This window comes from Entelurus aequoreus, linkage group LG12 (genome assembly GCF_033978785.1).
Source record: "Entelurus aequoreus isolate RoL-2023_Sb linkage group LG12, RoL_Eaeq_v1.1, whole genome shotgun sequence".
Classification (NCBI taxonomy): Eukaryota; Metazoa; Chordata; class Actinopteri; order Syngnathiformes; family Syngnathidae; genus Entelurus; species Entelurus aequoreus.
The window spans coordinates 42,797,440-42,811,057 of record NC_084742.1 but is presented as its reverse complement, the minus strand read 5'-3'; the positions used below and the strand labels follow the sequence as shown (position 1 = coordinate 42,811,057).

Sequence of the window (13,618 nt, the reverse complement as noted above, 5' to 3'; positions counted from 1 at the left end):
TGGCCTCTATACACCTATGTAGATATTGCACCAAAAAACAGACATTTGCAGCTAGAATAGTCATTTACCACATTAGCAATGTATAGAGTGTATTTCTTTAAAGTTAAGACTAGTTTAAAGTTATCTTCATTGAAAAGTACAGTGCTTTTCCTTCAAAAAAAAGGACATTTCAATGTGACCCCAAACTTTTGAACGGTAGTGTAAAACCAGCTTTTCTTAACTGTTGGTACCTGTTTTTGTGTATTTGAGATCCCCATAAAGCCCAACAATGTAGTCAAACAATGGAGGCATGGCACAGCTGTTGTTGAAACACTTTTGCCTCTTTCCAAACAAGACGATTGTGACATATTTTGCCTGAGTTACGTCAGCAAATATCTCCATATATGGTTTACCCAAAGAGCTTTGCGCGAGCCCACTTTTATTTAGTTGCAGTCCAATGTTGTAGTCAAAAAGCTCCTTCTGTCTTTCTATCCTCTTGTTGTGGGGCAGACTGGCTCGTACATTCACATGCATCCTCCGCTGTTGCCATTTCTAATTAATTATATCTGTCAGTAGACTCGTTATGGAGGCGCTAAAACCTACGCCATGGCTGCCGGGGTGGAAAAGTAGTCGAAGGGGGCTTGTCCTGGGGGAGTACTTTGGCACGTAATTTAAAACAGCGTTTTCTGAAGAAACGGTCAGAAAGCGGTTTGAAATCGGTCTGTAAAGCATAATCTATGTCAAATTTTGACCAAAGAACCACCATTACATGTTATGTAGACCACAAGGACATGGTGTAAATGTAGAAAAAATATCATTATAAAGACCTGTACATTTCAATTTCAATTATTGTGTTAAAAATGCACAAGACAGTGAATGATTTGCATTTTTGTGTATTCTAATCACACAGACTGAACAGTCTTGTTTGAATATTACACGTTGACTTAATAAAGTTAACATGTAAATTTGGAAGTCTTTGCAGATCGTACTGCTGCTACTTTGATAATAAGGTGATCATATAAACAATGTGTTGTACACATGAATACATAAATATTTTTAAGTTCTCAATAGTAATTAGTTCAGGCGTGTCACGGTTATGTCTGTTACCAGTGGGTCCCGACAAAAAATAATTGAGAAGCACTGGTGTAAGTTAACTCTTCCACCCCTCAACAGTGCAACACATGAGGGTGAACATTTGGCAAAACATTCCCTCTTACTGTGCTATTATTCTTCAGAGAGACACACCACACGGTGGCGCTGTTATAATACCCCATAAGTCAGACTGACTTGAAATTTCTCACACAGCTCAACCATACACATACTGTAACTTTAAGGTGTTTCGCAAAGATACCAGGAAATGTTCAAGACACCTTTTGGGGACTGACAAAATTGGAGCAAGACTGTTGACAAATATGGCCGCCATCAACCAAAACATCTTAGTAACTCTTTGTCTACAGCAGTGTTTTTCAACCTTTTTTGAGCCAAGGCACATTTTTTTCATTGAAAAAATCCAGGGGGACACTATCCCATCCTCGTCGCCATTGTTGTGTGCCAAACTTTTCAGTTATTATTTCACTTATTAGCAATCTAAGCTTAATAATACACCAAAAGAAAGCGTATTGTCTTTTTCTGCCTTTTATTCCCGCTCTTACTTTTTCCACTTCCAGGTGTCCAACACACAACACATGTCATCATATCCTGTGTACCCCGCCCTTAAGTTCCCCTTACAATGGTTCCGGTATTGTCCTGTGACCCGAGTAACCAATACATGACAGACACCACCAGCAGAAAATTTTAAAAACGAAAGTCAATAGCCTATATTGACAATATAAAGTCGTTCTCATCAAATACCTGACACAATTGTTCGATATGACTTCAAACCATAACCATCATTAATTCTCTTGTCTCAAAGTAGGCTTACAAAGCAATGAGCTACCTGCTGCCACCTACTGGTACGGAAGAGTATTACATGGTTACTGTGCTGATCTCCGGACAGCACAGACACTCTACAACGGCACATTGTTTGCGGATTATAATTATTGCTTTGCAAAAAATATTTTTCCGACCAATTAGGTGAAATTGCATAATTTCCCACGGCACACCAAACAATATCGCACGGTACACTAGTGTGCCGCGGCACAGTTGTTAAAAAACACTGGTCTACAACACATTGGGCATTTGTCTAATGATTATACAACTTTTGACCACAACCTATAGGGGGCGCCACACGTTATGTCATGCCATTGGTATTACTCAGTACAAGATGGCGGAGGTAGCTGTGATCAAGGGTCAAATGGGTTCTAACTAGTCTTGCTTAATCCAAAAGTATCTCACAGCTAGCTAAAGATAGTAGCTGAGATGAAAGGTCAGGCTTGCCTGCTACTTTGGCATTAGACCGGAGACTAGGTAATTTTAGCATGGACAGCCCCCTGCCCCCCGCGCTGACAACATCGCCTGTGGGTGTCCTCCTCCATAGGAGGTGCAGGATTCTTGGAAGAGCAAGTGTCAAAAATGGACATGTCTCTACAGATAGAGCGTTACAGTCTTCAATGACAGACAGGCGCACACACACACACACACACACACACACACACACACCCATTCTTGTATTTGTTAACTTTTTGAGACCTCCGAAAAATGCCTCCCTCTTTAGAACCACCCTTTCTAGATATATAAAGATTTGTATTTACAACATTAATAATATATACATACTATGCAAATATAAAAAAAAGCTTGTTATGAAAAATTTGTTGGAATTTCGCAAGAAAAAGGTTACAATTTCGCAAGTAAAACTTTTGGAATTTTGGCAGTATTATAATAAAAGTTGTGACTTTACTCAACGCAAGTCAACATTTTACAAGAAAAACTGAACATTTGTGCAATATTAGAATAAAAAATTGAATTTTACTCAATAACAGTCGCAATTGTACAAGAAAAGCTTAACATTTTGACAATTTTATGAAAATAATCGTAATTTTACTCGACAGAAGTCACAATTTTATAAGAAAACTTTAATATTTTGGCAATATAATAATAATCTGAATTTTACTTGGCAAAATTATGACAAAAGTAATAATTTTACTCAAAAAATTGCACTATTTTACAAGAACAACAAAAAATGGCAATATTGTGAGAAACGTCTGGATTTTGTAAGACAAATGTCATAATTTTTCATTAAAAAGTAATAATTTTACATAAAAATAGTAATAATTTTATGAGAAAATATTGCAATATTACAGAAACAGAAAGAATGTGAGAAATTGTCCCCAATTTTATAAGAAAAAAGTCAACACATTGTGAGAAAAAGACTGCTTTTAATTTATTTTTATTTATTTTTTTGGTTTGTTTGTTTGAAATTGGTTCTTAATCTTCATTATTTTCTTCAAGTTATTACAGTATGTCTCTATATAGATATTTTATTTGTTTTTTTTTTAATGAATTTTGGCCAAAAGGGGCGCATTTCAATTTCCTACACACACTATGTTGGCCAGACTTCAAATTTTTACACACACTTTTTATTTCATATGTTGACCAGAGGGGGAGCACTTTTAAAACAGACACACAGTCAATTTGTAAAATCCCTCCTTTTTGGGACCACCCTAATTTTGATAGATTTCACCACCAGTGGTGCAAATGAGACATTATCTATTAAATGCAATGGTTTTCCATATTGGGACCATGATTTATGTCCTAACTTGTTCACCGGTCCTCATATGGAAGGTACTTTTTCTTGTTGATGTCTCAAGAACGGTAGGAATACAAACACACACACACACACACACACACACACACACACACAGGCGTGTTCCAGAGGGGACTGGCTCGACTGGATTTGACCGCACCAACTCAACAGATCTTCAGTAACACACATTTCTGCACAAGCGTTGCATTCTTACAATTCAAATAATTGCATCCCGACGACATTCTGCTGAATTTCAATTGCTGCTTTTTTTAAATGTGTGTGTGTGCGTGCGTCTGTGTGCATGTTTGTGTGACTGACATTGTTCTACCTGTCAAGGCAGGTAAACGTACACTCGTCCACATTCTTTCTAACACATGGACTTTGGTGTCAATGTTGTTTCGTCACTGCTGCGCGCAGAAGAACTTGTCTGTGACTCACAATGGCTGGCACAAAAACACACACTTACTTCTGGACACTCGCACCAGCTCTGCAACACTGAAGACTCCTGACTTGATGAAGCTGTCCTCCAAATAGACTGTCAATGGAAGCACAGGGAGACGTTGCTGAGCATTAATCTCGCAGTGTAGCTCCATTTTGTTACTGTTAAAGTTAGAAAGTATACTCATTCCTGCTGAACAATAAATAAAACAGCGGGAGCCTCCCGTCATATGGATGATCTTTGACTAATATTTTTGCAGTAGCTCTTCAGAAACAAAATGAGATGTGTTTTCTTATTTTGGATATAATGTGAGCGCTGCTAGGGCTTCACCAAATGACTGACAAAGTTGTGAACAAAACATAAAACTCAAACATTAAAAACAGAAACTGTTCATGCTACATACACTGCATTAGATTATATTACATCAGATTAGATACAACTTTGAGAATGTGCTATGGAAGTAATATTGTAACAAAATGATTTGCAAACTGTGCGTGTGTATCCAATTCACATGCGTGTATACCAATTTGTGTGTCTGTTTATCAATCCGAGTGTGTGTAATCAGATCATAGTGTGTTTTAAGTTTTCCTATTCCCTATTCTATATATTTTTTTTCATTTAACCTTGGTTTTCGCAGCTTGCCGTAGTTCGAGTAACTCAAATTGATCGATATAACCAATCCCAGACCAAGCCATCAGTCCACTGTGCCAACATTTAAGCAACCACGGAAGACACTATGTAATTCAAACCGTCGTATTACACGCACGCACTTCTGAATGTGCGTGCATACGTTGTATTACACGCTCGCCAATCTGGATGTGCTCGCTCAAATCTTACACAGCAGAAGTGTCGCAAAAGTCACCTGGAGTAGTAGTTATTTCTGATTAGGTCTAGAGAGACAACTTAAAACACATTTACGCAGATCTGAATACACACACTCTGATTGATATACAGAGACACAAATTAGTACACACGCACGCCAATTGGATCCCCGCCACAGATCGAGATATACTTTGCAAATGATTTTGCTACAATAATACTTCCGTGTGGGCCCTCAGGGAAATTAAGCTTCCAGTATCAGCAACCCAATATGTAGTATACAGGACAGTACAATAGCAGAAAAGGTATAGCGGGAAAATATTTTTGAAAAAGTATAGCTAAAATAGAATAATAAAGTACAAAAACAGCTGTATACCATTTAAAAAATATTAAAAGCAAAAACCAGTTATTGCACAGTTAAATTTGAAAGGGAACTGCACTTTTTTTGGACACAATCACAATCATTATGAAAGAGATGATGGCGAATAGATTTTTTAATGCATTCTAAATTCTACAGAAACGTAAATAAAATTCCACTTACAGCAGAGCCAATGAGAGGTCCTCTATTCCACCCATAAAATCCAACAAAAAACATCCAAAAAGCGCCAACAATACTCCATTTACAATTCATGACTTGACTATTAACCAAGTGTTAGTGATATTGTTGTTATAAGCACTAACACAGACAAACTATTTATATGTGATCACAAGTCTGTGTTTACATCATCGAGTGGTCTGATGTTTCCTCGCTTCCATGCTCCCTGTAAGTTTATTGATCATGCATCTCACCTGGACAGAAGAAGGCTGAGGATGTATTCCGACAAGTTGGTGCACTTTGACAGCCAAATTAGACTCGCAAATGGCGAGAACGACACGGGAAGACGCTCGGCTCCACCGGTATTTTCTTCGCGAGAATTATGAGTCATTCTTCATCTAAATGAGAATATATGAACATCCTAGCAGTCGGCATCCTAATGACAGCAGACCTTGTACAGTAAGTGATGTTTTATTAATTTGTTTAGCATTTTTATTTTTTGCTGTAATGAAGTGTGCAGCGAGTAATAATCAGTGAGGATGTAAACAAAAAAGCGAAAGTCATGATGCGTTTTGAATCATTCATGATCAAATTACGTAAATATGAAATGTTATTATAAATGTGCCTGTTACTACATTACATATATACTTACATCATTTATATAAAACCCTGATGGAGGTGTTTGGATGTTTTTTTTAGGGCTTTTATAGGCAGATTGGAGCGGCTCCCGCAGGCTCCATTGTAAGCAGACTTTTAAAAAGTTAAAGTTAAAGTACCAATGATTGTCACACACACACTAGGTGTGGCGAAATTATTCTCTGCATTTGACCCATCACCCTGGATCACCCCCTGCAAGGTGAGGGGAGCAGTGGGCAGCAGTGGGCAGCAGCGGTGGCCGCGCCCGGGAATCATTTTTGGTGATTTAACCCCCAATTCCAAGCCTTAATGCTGAGTGCCAAGCAGGGAGGTAATGGGTCCCATTTATATAGTCTTTGGTATGACTCTAGACTGCATTTTTAAAAAATCCATCCGTCTTTCATAATGATTGGGAACGATAGGCAAATCTTTTTTAAAATGTGCATTTCCCCTTTGGAAATGTACATATGTACATACATATATGCTAACCTATCTCAACAAAACATCTGTGATGATGACAACTCTAATTAGTGTAATATCTAATAATAGATCTCATTAATAATACCTTTTTATTGTCATAATTACAATATGCCAAAAGCCAATTAAAAAAAAAGCTGAACTGTTGTTAGGGGAGGAGCAAGACAGTGAAACTAAAACCGGCAAAAAACGTACATGTCAAAAACTTGGCAGATTTGAAAAAGGCGCTACAGGACCAAATTGGCCCTTGAGCCGCACTTTGGACACGCCACTGTAAAAATGCTAGTCAAACATCTTCTACGTGACAGGACCAACTGTTATTGAACAATGCTGTGTTCGCCATGGCAACCATGCACATACTGCATGCCAGCTCCCTATCCATAATGACATTGCAGCCGTTATTTGACGCAATATATTTAGGTCGACTGTACTAACGCAAACAAAATCTTGACAGGAGATCATTTATTTCGAGACGCGTCAGTTATCACCTGCAGCGTTCTCCGGCGCACACACTTCCTGGCCATGGCTGCCCTGCTCATCACCGGCTGTCAGTCACATAAGACGAGCGGCGAGGTTATTCACACTCAAATGAGTCAAAACGAGTGTGGCCGGGCTCTGAAGCGGAGCCAGGAGCGCTCGGCTTGTGCCAGAAAGACAGGCAGCAGCTCGGTTGGCATCGAACAAGGCCCCGATGCTCCAAACGAGCCAATGGCGTAGTCACTTGCTGGCCGGCATGTTTGCCTTGGCACCAGCAACAGCACGACCTGCTCTTGGAGGTAGATCGCTAATTATTCTATTTTCATTCCATCACTGTGACGACACAAGCAGGAAACTGCAGGAATAAACCCCGCCGCGCCCCCCAGCTCTCAAGTGTCCTTCATCTTTTCTTTTTTTTTGGAGGACAATTCAAATTTTACTACCAATAAAATTTTTATTCCTGTGCAGTCCGTGCAATTTTAAAAAGTGCGACCTCAGCTTGCGGATGTCAGCAGTCATTTTAAGTCGCTATTATCTTTACACCAGATGTGTCACTTTGACTTATATAGTTGCTATTGATGGGGCCTCTTTTTTTATTACACTTAAAAACGGCCGTTTAGCCCGCCGGCCTGTGTTTTCTTGTCGCTTGACTGCAGATCGACACATTTTAAAGCAGATAAATCCCCGGGGGCAGGGGGCATATGTTGTGTATGTGCAGAGAATTAACTACGGAGGAACAAAGGCCTCGTGGAGTGGAGGATGGATGACTGGTACTCCACATACCTGGAAGAGGGTTCTTGCCTGGCTCATTGTTACTGGGACTTCCTGACTGCTGTGAGTCTGCAAGCACATTGAGAAAGAGGGGGGAGTTAGTCTTACTTCAACAGCGTGACAATACAACCCAATAATTTGCTTATTACAGCTGCTTTCTACTTTTAAGAATCTACTGCAACAAGGCAAGTCAAAGAGCCTCTAAATGACAGAACCATTTTGGGCCTTCTTTAAAACACAAGTCAAAGATTCTCTACATCACAGAAGCACTGTTAACCATTTTTTTTAAATTGCTAGTCAAAGATCCTCTATATGACAGGAGCACTGTGGACTTTTTGAACTAAAACGCTAGTCAAAGATCATTAATATGACAGAACAACTCAGGGCCTTCTTTAAAAACACAAGTCAATGATCCTCTATATGACAGGAGCACTGTGGATCTTTCTAATTAAAAACATAGTTAAAGATTCTCAATATGACAGAACCACTCAGGACCATTTTTAAAAACCTGAGTCAAAGATCCTCTATATGACAGAACCACTTAGGACCTCCTTTAAAAACACCAGTCAAAGATCCTCTTAATGACAGGAGCACTGACAACTTTTGTAATTAAAACACAAGTCAAATATCCGTAATATGACAGAAGCACTCAGGGCCTTCTTTAAAAACACAAGTCAAAAATTATATATATCACGGAAGCACAGTGCACCTCTTTTTAATAAAAAATGCTAGTCAAAGATCCTTTATATGACAGAACCAGAATCAGAACCTTCTTTAAAAACACAAATCAAAGTTCCTCTATACGACAAATTTACTCAGGACCTTCTTTAAAAACACAAGTCAAAAATTATATATATCACGGAAGCACAGTGCACCTCTTTTTAATAACAAATGCTAGTCAAAGATCCTTTATATGACAGAACCAGAATCAGAACCTTCTTTAAAAACACAAATCAAAGTTCCTCTATAAGACAAATTTACTCAGGACCTTCTTTAAAACACAAGTCAAAGATTATCTATACGACAGAACCACTCAGGACCTTTGTTAAAAACCTGAGTCAAAGATTCTCTATATCACAGAAGCACTGTTTACCTTTTTTATTAAAAACGCTACTCACAGATCCTCTTAATGACAGGAGCACTGAGGACTTTTTAAATTAAAACACTGGACAAAGATCCTTTAAATGACAGAACCACTTTGGACCTTCTTTAAAAACACAAGTCAAATATCCTCTACATTACAGGAACACTGTGGACCCTTTCAATTAAAAAAGCTAGTTAAAGATCCTCTATATGGAAAGGGGCGGTATAGCTCGGTTGGTAGAGCGGCCGTGCCAGCAACTTGAGGGTTGCAGGTTCGATCCCCGCTTCCGCCCTCCTAGTCACTGCTGTTGTGTCCTTGGGCAAGACACTTTACCCACCTGCTCCCAGTGCCACCCACACTGGTTTAAAAATGTAACTTAGATATTGGGTTTCACAATGTAAAGCGCTTTGAGTCACTTGAGAAAAGCGCTATATAAATATAATTCACTTCACTTCACTATATGACAGAACCACTCAGGACCTTCTTTAAAAACACAAGTCAAAGATCCTCTATATTACAGGAACACTGTGGACCTCTTCAATTGAAAAGGCTAGTTAAAGATCCTCTATATGACAGAACCACTCAGGACCTTCTTTAAAAACACAAGTCAAAGATTATCCATATGACAGAAGCACAGTGCACAGTGCGGTGGTATAGCTCGGTTGGTAGAGTGGCCGTGCCAGCAACTTGAGGGTTCCAGGTTCAATCCCCGCTTCCGCCATCGTAGTCAATGCCGTTGTGTCCTTGGCCAAGACACTTTACCCAGTGACACCCACACTGGTTTAAATGTAACTTAGATATTGGGTTTCACTATGTAAAAGCGGTTTGAGTCACTAAAGAAAAGCGCTATATAAATATATAATTCACTTCACATTATCCATATGACAGAAGCACAGTGCACCTCTTTTTAATCGAAAATGCTAGTCAAAGATCCTTTATATGACAGAACCACTCAGGGCCTTCTTTAACAACACAAGTCTAAGATCCTCTATATGACAGGAACAATGTGGACCTCTTTAATTAAAAAGGCTAGTTAAAGATCCTCTATATGACAGAACCACTCAGGACATTATTTAAAAACACAAGTCAAAGATCCTCTATATGACAGGAACACTGTGGACCTCTTTAATTAAAAATGCTAGTTAAAGATCCTCTATATGACAGAATCACTCAGGACCTACTTAAAAACCTGAGTCAAAGATCCTCTATATGAAAGACAATATATAGACAGGAGCCCTGTGGACATCTTCAAAAAGACTAGTCAAAGATCCTCCATATGGCAGGAGTACTCTGCTGTTCTTACTATACCCGATAAGTTTAGTGATCCTTTCTTATTGTTTGTTTCCTCACATTTCCTTCATTTAAAAAGTGACGAGAGCGTGAATGCTAATGCACAACTTGGCGCTGCTCTGAGCTAGCGTTGTTTGGCCTTGGCGGAGGTCTGCTATTATGATTACTGGCAGTTCCAACTGCGGAATCTTCCTTCTGATCTAGCAGCCAGGATAATTTGCATGATCATCAAAAAAGGGAAAGGTACGTGCACAGGAGGAAACACGTGCGGGAGAGAAGGAGGCAGAGGAAACGGCGTACGAGGAATTCTTTCCGCTGGTTCCAATGTGTGAGAGCTTTGCTGTTCACCTCAAAGCAACTGTGAGAGGGACATTTCTCATTCATCAGCGCCGACAAAGGGCGTCGCCGCGTTCTGCTTCACGTAACGCACAAATATCAGCTTTCAATTAAGACCGCGTATGGGCGTGTTGCACGACGTTTGCCTGAAACATGCAGAGAGGTAAAAAAAAATTAAAAATCACTGGCCAGACGGGAAGCGAAAGACGTGAACTCAGATACCCTCGCCTGGCAGGAACACTCCTTTTCCTGCCTGACGCCCTCAAGGGCCGCGTTAAAGGCAGCGACTGGAGGGGAGTAAAAAGGTGGGGAGATTTATCCATGTGTTCTTCCCTCGCTTTCTGTTCTTTCCTGGGCTCCTTTTGGACAAAATGTGTCTACTAAAGCGCAACACAAGGTGAATGTTCTTGGCTACAGATCAACAATGGCAAGCTCGGATTGAGGGAAATGGAACATAGGGAGGAAAAAATGTATGGAAAAATGAACAGTACACTTTTGGTGGGCAAAATGTAGCACGCTAAGGTAGCATTTCAGATCAGGGGTGTACAAACTACTCTACATCACAAGTTTGCCAAGAAAAGTGATTTTTCACCCTTTATATAACCCCGAGGGTTATTTGAAGACGATTCGTCCCAATTGTGTGGCGGAAAGCAGATTGTTAAAGGCCTACTGAAATGAGATTTTCTTATTTAAACGGGGATAGCAGATCCATTCTATGTGTCGTACTTGATCATTTCGCGATATTGCCATATTTTTGCTGAAAGGATTTAGTAGAGAACATCGACGATAAAGTTCGCAACTTTTGGTCGCTGATAAAAAAGCCTTGCCTGTACCGGAAGTAGCGTGACGTCACAGGTTGTGGAGCTCCTCACATCTGCACATTGTTTACAATCATGGCCACAAGCAGCGAGAGCGATTCGAACCGAGAAAGCGACGATTTCCCCATTAATTTGAGCGAGGATGAAAGATTCGTGAATGAGGAAAGTGAGAGTGAAGGACTAGAGGGCAGTGGAAGCGATTCAGATAGGGAAGATGCTGTGAGAGGTGGGTGGGACCTGATATTCAGCTGGGAATGACTAAAACAGTAAATAAACACAAGACATATATATACTCTATTAGCCACAACACAACCAGGCTTATATTTAATATGCCACAAATTAATCCTGCATAACAAACGCCTCCTCCCTCCCGTCCATATAACCCACCAATACAAATCAAACACCCGCACAACACACTCAATCCCACAGCCCAAAGTACCGTTCACCTCCGCAAAGTTCATACAGCACATATATTTCCCCAAAGTTACGTACGTGACATGCACATAGCGGCACGCACGTACGGGCAAGCGATCAAATGTTTGGAAGCCGCAGCTGCGTACTCACGGTAGCGTGTATCCAACTCAAAGTCCTCCTGGTAAGAGTCTATGTTGTCCCAGTTCTCCACAGGCCAATGGTAAAGCTTGACTGTCATCGTTCGGGAATGCAAACAATGAAACACCGGCTACGACGTAGCCGCTACGTGTTTGTGTTGCTGCAGCCGGCCGCTAATACACCGCTTCCCACCTACAGCTTTCTTCTTTGCTGTCTCCATTGTTCATTAAACAAATTGCAAAAGATTCACCAACACAGATGTCCAGAATACTGTGGAATTTTGCGATGAAAACAGACGACTTAATAGCTGGCCACAATGCTGTCCCAAAATGTCCGCTACAATCCGTGACGTCACGCGCAAACGTCATCATACCGAGACGTTTTCAGCAGGATATTTCGCGGGAAATTTAAAATTGCACTTTACTAATCTAACCCGGCCGTATTGGCATGTGTTGCAATGTTAAGATTTCATCATTGATATATAAACTATCAGACTGCGTGGTCGGTAGTAGTGGGTTTCAGTAGGCCTTTAATGACCTTTTATTTCACTAGAAATCGGTTACTGGCACAGCATTTATGCATATGACCCAATCCAAACAACTGTTCCTACTCATGGTGTAAATTAACTCTAAGCAACAGAAAGTCAACACATGGTTGCACATAACACATCTCCTGCTCATTGAACTTTGTGGACATTATAAAACACATACAGTACAGGCCAAAAGTTTGGACACACCGTCTCCTCATTCAATGCGTTTTCTTTATTTTCATGACTATTGTAGATTGTCACTGAAGGCATCAAAACTATGAATGAACACATGTAGAGTTATATACTTAACCAAAAAAAGTGACATAACTGAAAACAAGTTTTATATTCTAGTTCAGGGGTAGGGAACCTATGCCTCTCGAGCCAGATGTGGCTCTTTTGATGACTGCATCTGGCTCTTAGATAAATCTTACCTGACATTGCTTAACACGATAAGTAATGAATAATTCCACTGGTAAGCGCAGTGTTAAAAATAACGTTCAAAATATAAAACACTCTCATGCATTTTAATCCGTCCATCCTGTTCAAGAAGTCGCATTAATGGTAAGAAGTATTTTATTTATTATCGGTTAGCTTCAGAATAACAATGTTATTAAAAAGACTAAGAGACTTGTTAGACTCTAAAAATGTTGGTCTTACTTAAAAATGCATGCATTTAGTTGTATTCAGTGTTAAAAAATATTATATGGCTCTCACGGAAATACATTTTAAAATGTTTGGCTTTCATGGCTCTCTCGGCCAAAAAGGTTCCTGACCCCTGTTCTAGTTTCTTCAATATAGCCACCTTTTGCACTGATTACTTCTTTGCACACTCTTGGCATTCTCTCGATGAGCTTCAAGCACACCTGTGAAGTGAAAACCATTTCAGGTGACTACCTCTTGAAGCTTGTCGAGAGAATGCCAAGAGTGTGCGAAAAAGTAATCAAAAAAGGGTGGCTATTTTGAAGAAACTAGAATATAAACCATATAAACAGCATAACTCATGAATGTGTTCATTCATAGTTTTGATGCCTTCAGTGACAATGTACAATGTAAACAGTCATGAAAATAAAGAAAACGCATTGAATGAGAAGGTGCGTCCAAACTTTTGGCCTGTACAGTATATATATTTTGAAATTACACATATATAAAAGCCATTAAGTGCATGATGGGTAAAATATGCAAAACACTCTCCCC

The 13,618-nt window shown here is 39.7% G+C and overlaps 1 protein-coding gene across 7 annotated transcripts in view; it reads right to left on the bottom strand.

Moving 5' to 3' along the window:
• Positions 1-13,618, bottom strand: part of LOC133662229 (nuclear factor 1 B-type-like) — a 124,746-nt gene that overhangs the window by 46,028 nt on the left and 65,100 nt on the right. For 5 of the 7 annotated variants that reach the window (XM_062066039.1, XM_062066040.1, XM_062066037.1 and 2 more), the window contains exons 3-4: positions 7,828-7,884; positions 4,128-4,196 (exon numbers count right to left, since the gene is read on the bottom strand). In XM_062066039.1, the coding sequence (XP_061922023.1) occupies positions 4,128-4,196; positions 7,828-7,884 (126 nt within the window). The remainder of the gene's footprint in view (positions 1-4,127; positions 4,197-7,827; positions 7,885-13,618) is intronic. The other 2 variants (XM_062066041.1, XM_062066042.1) reach the window with 1 other exon arrangement.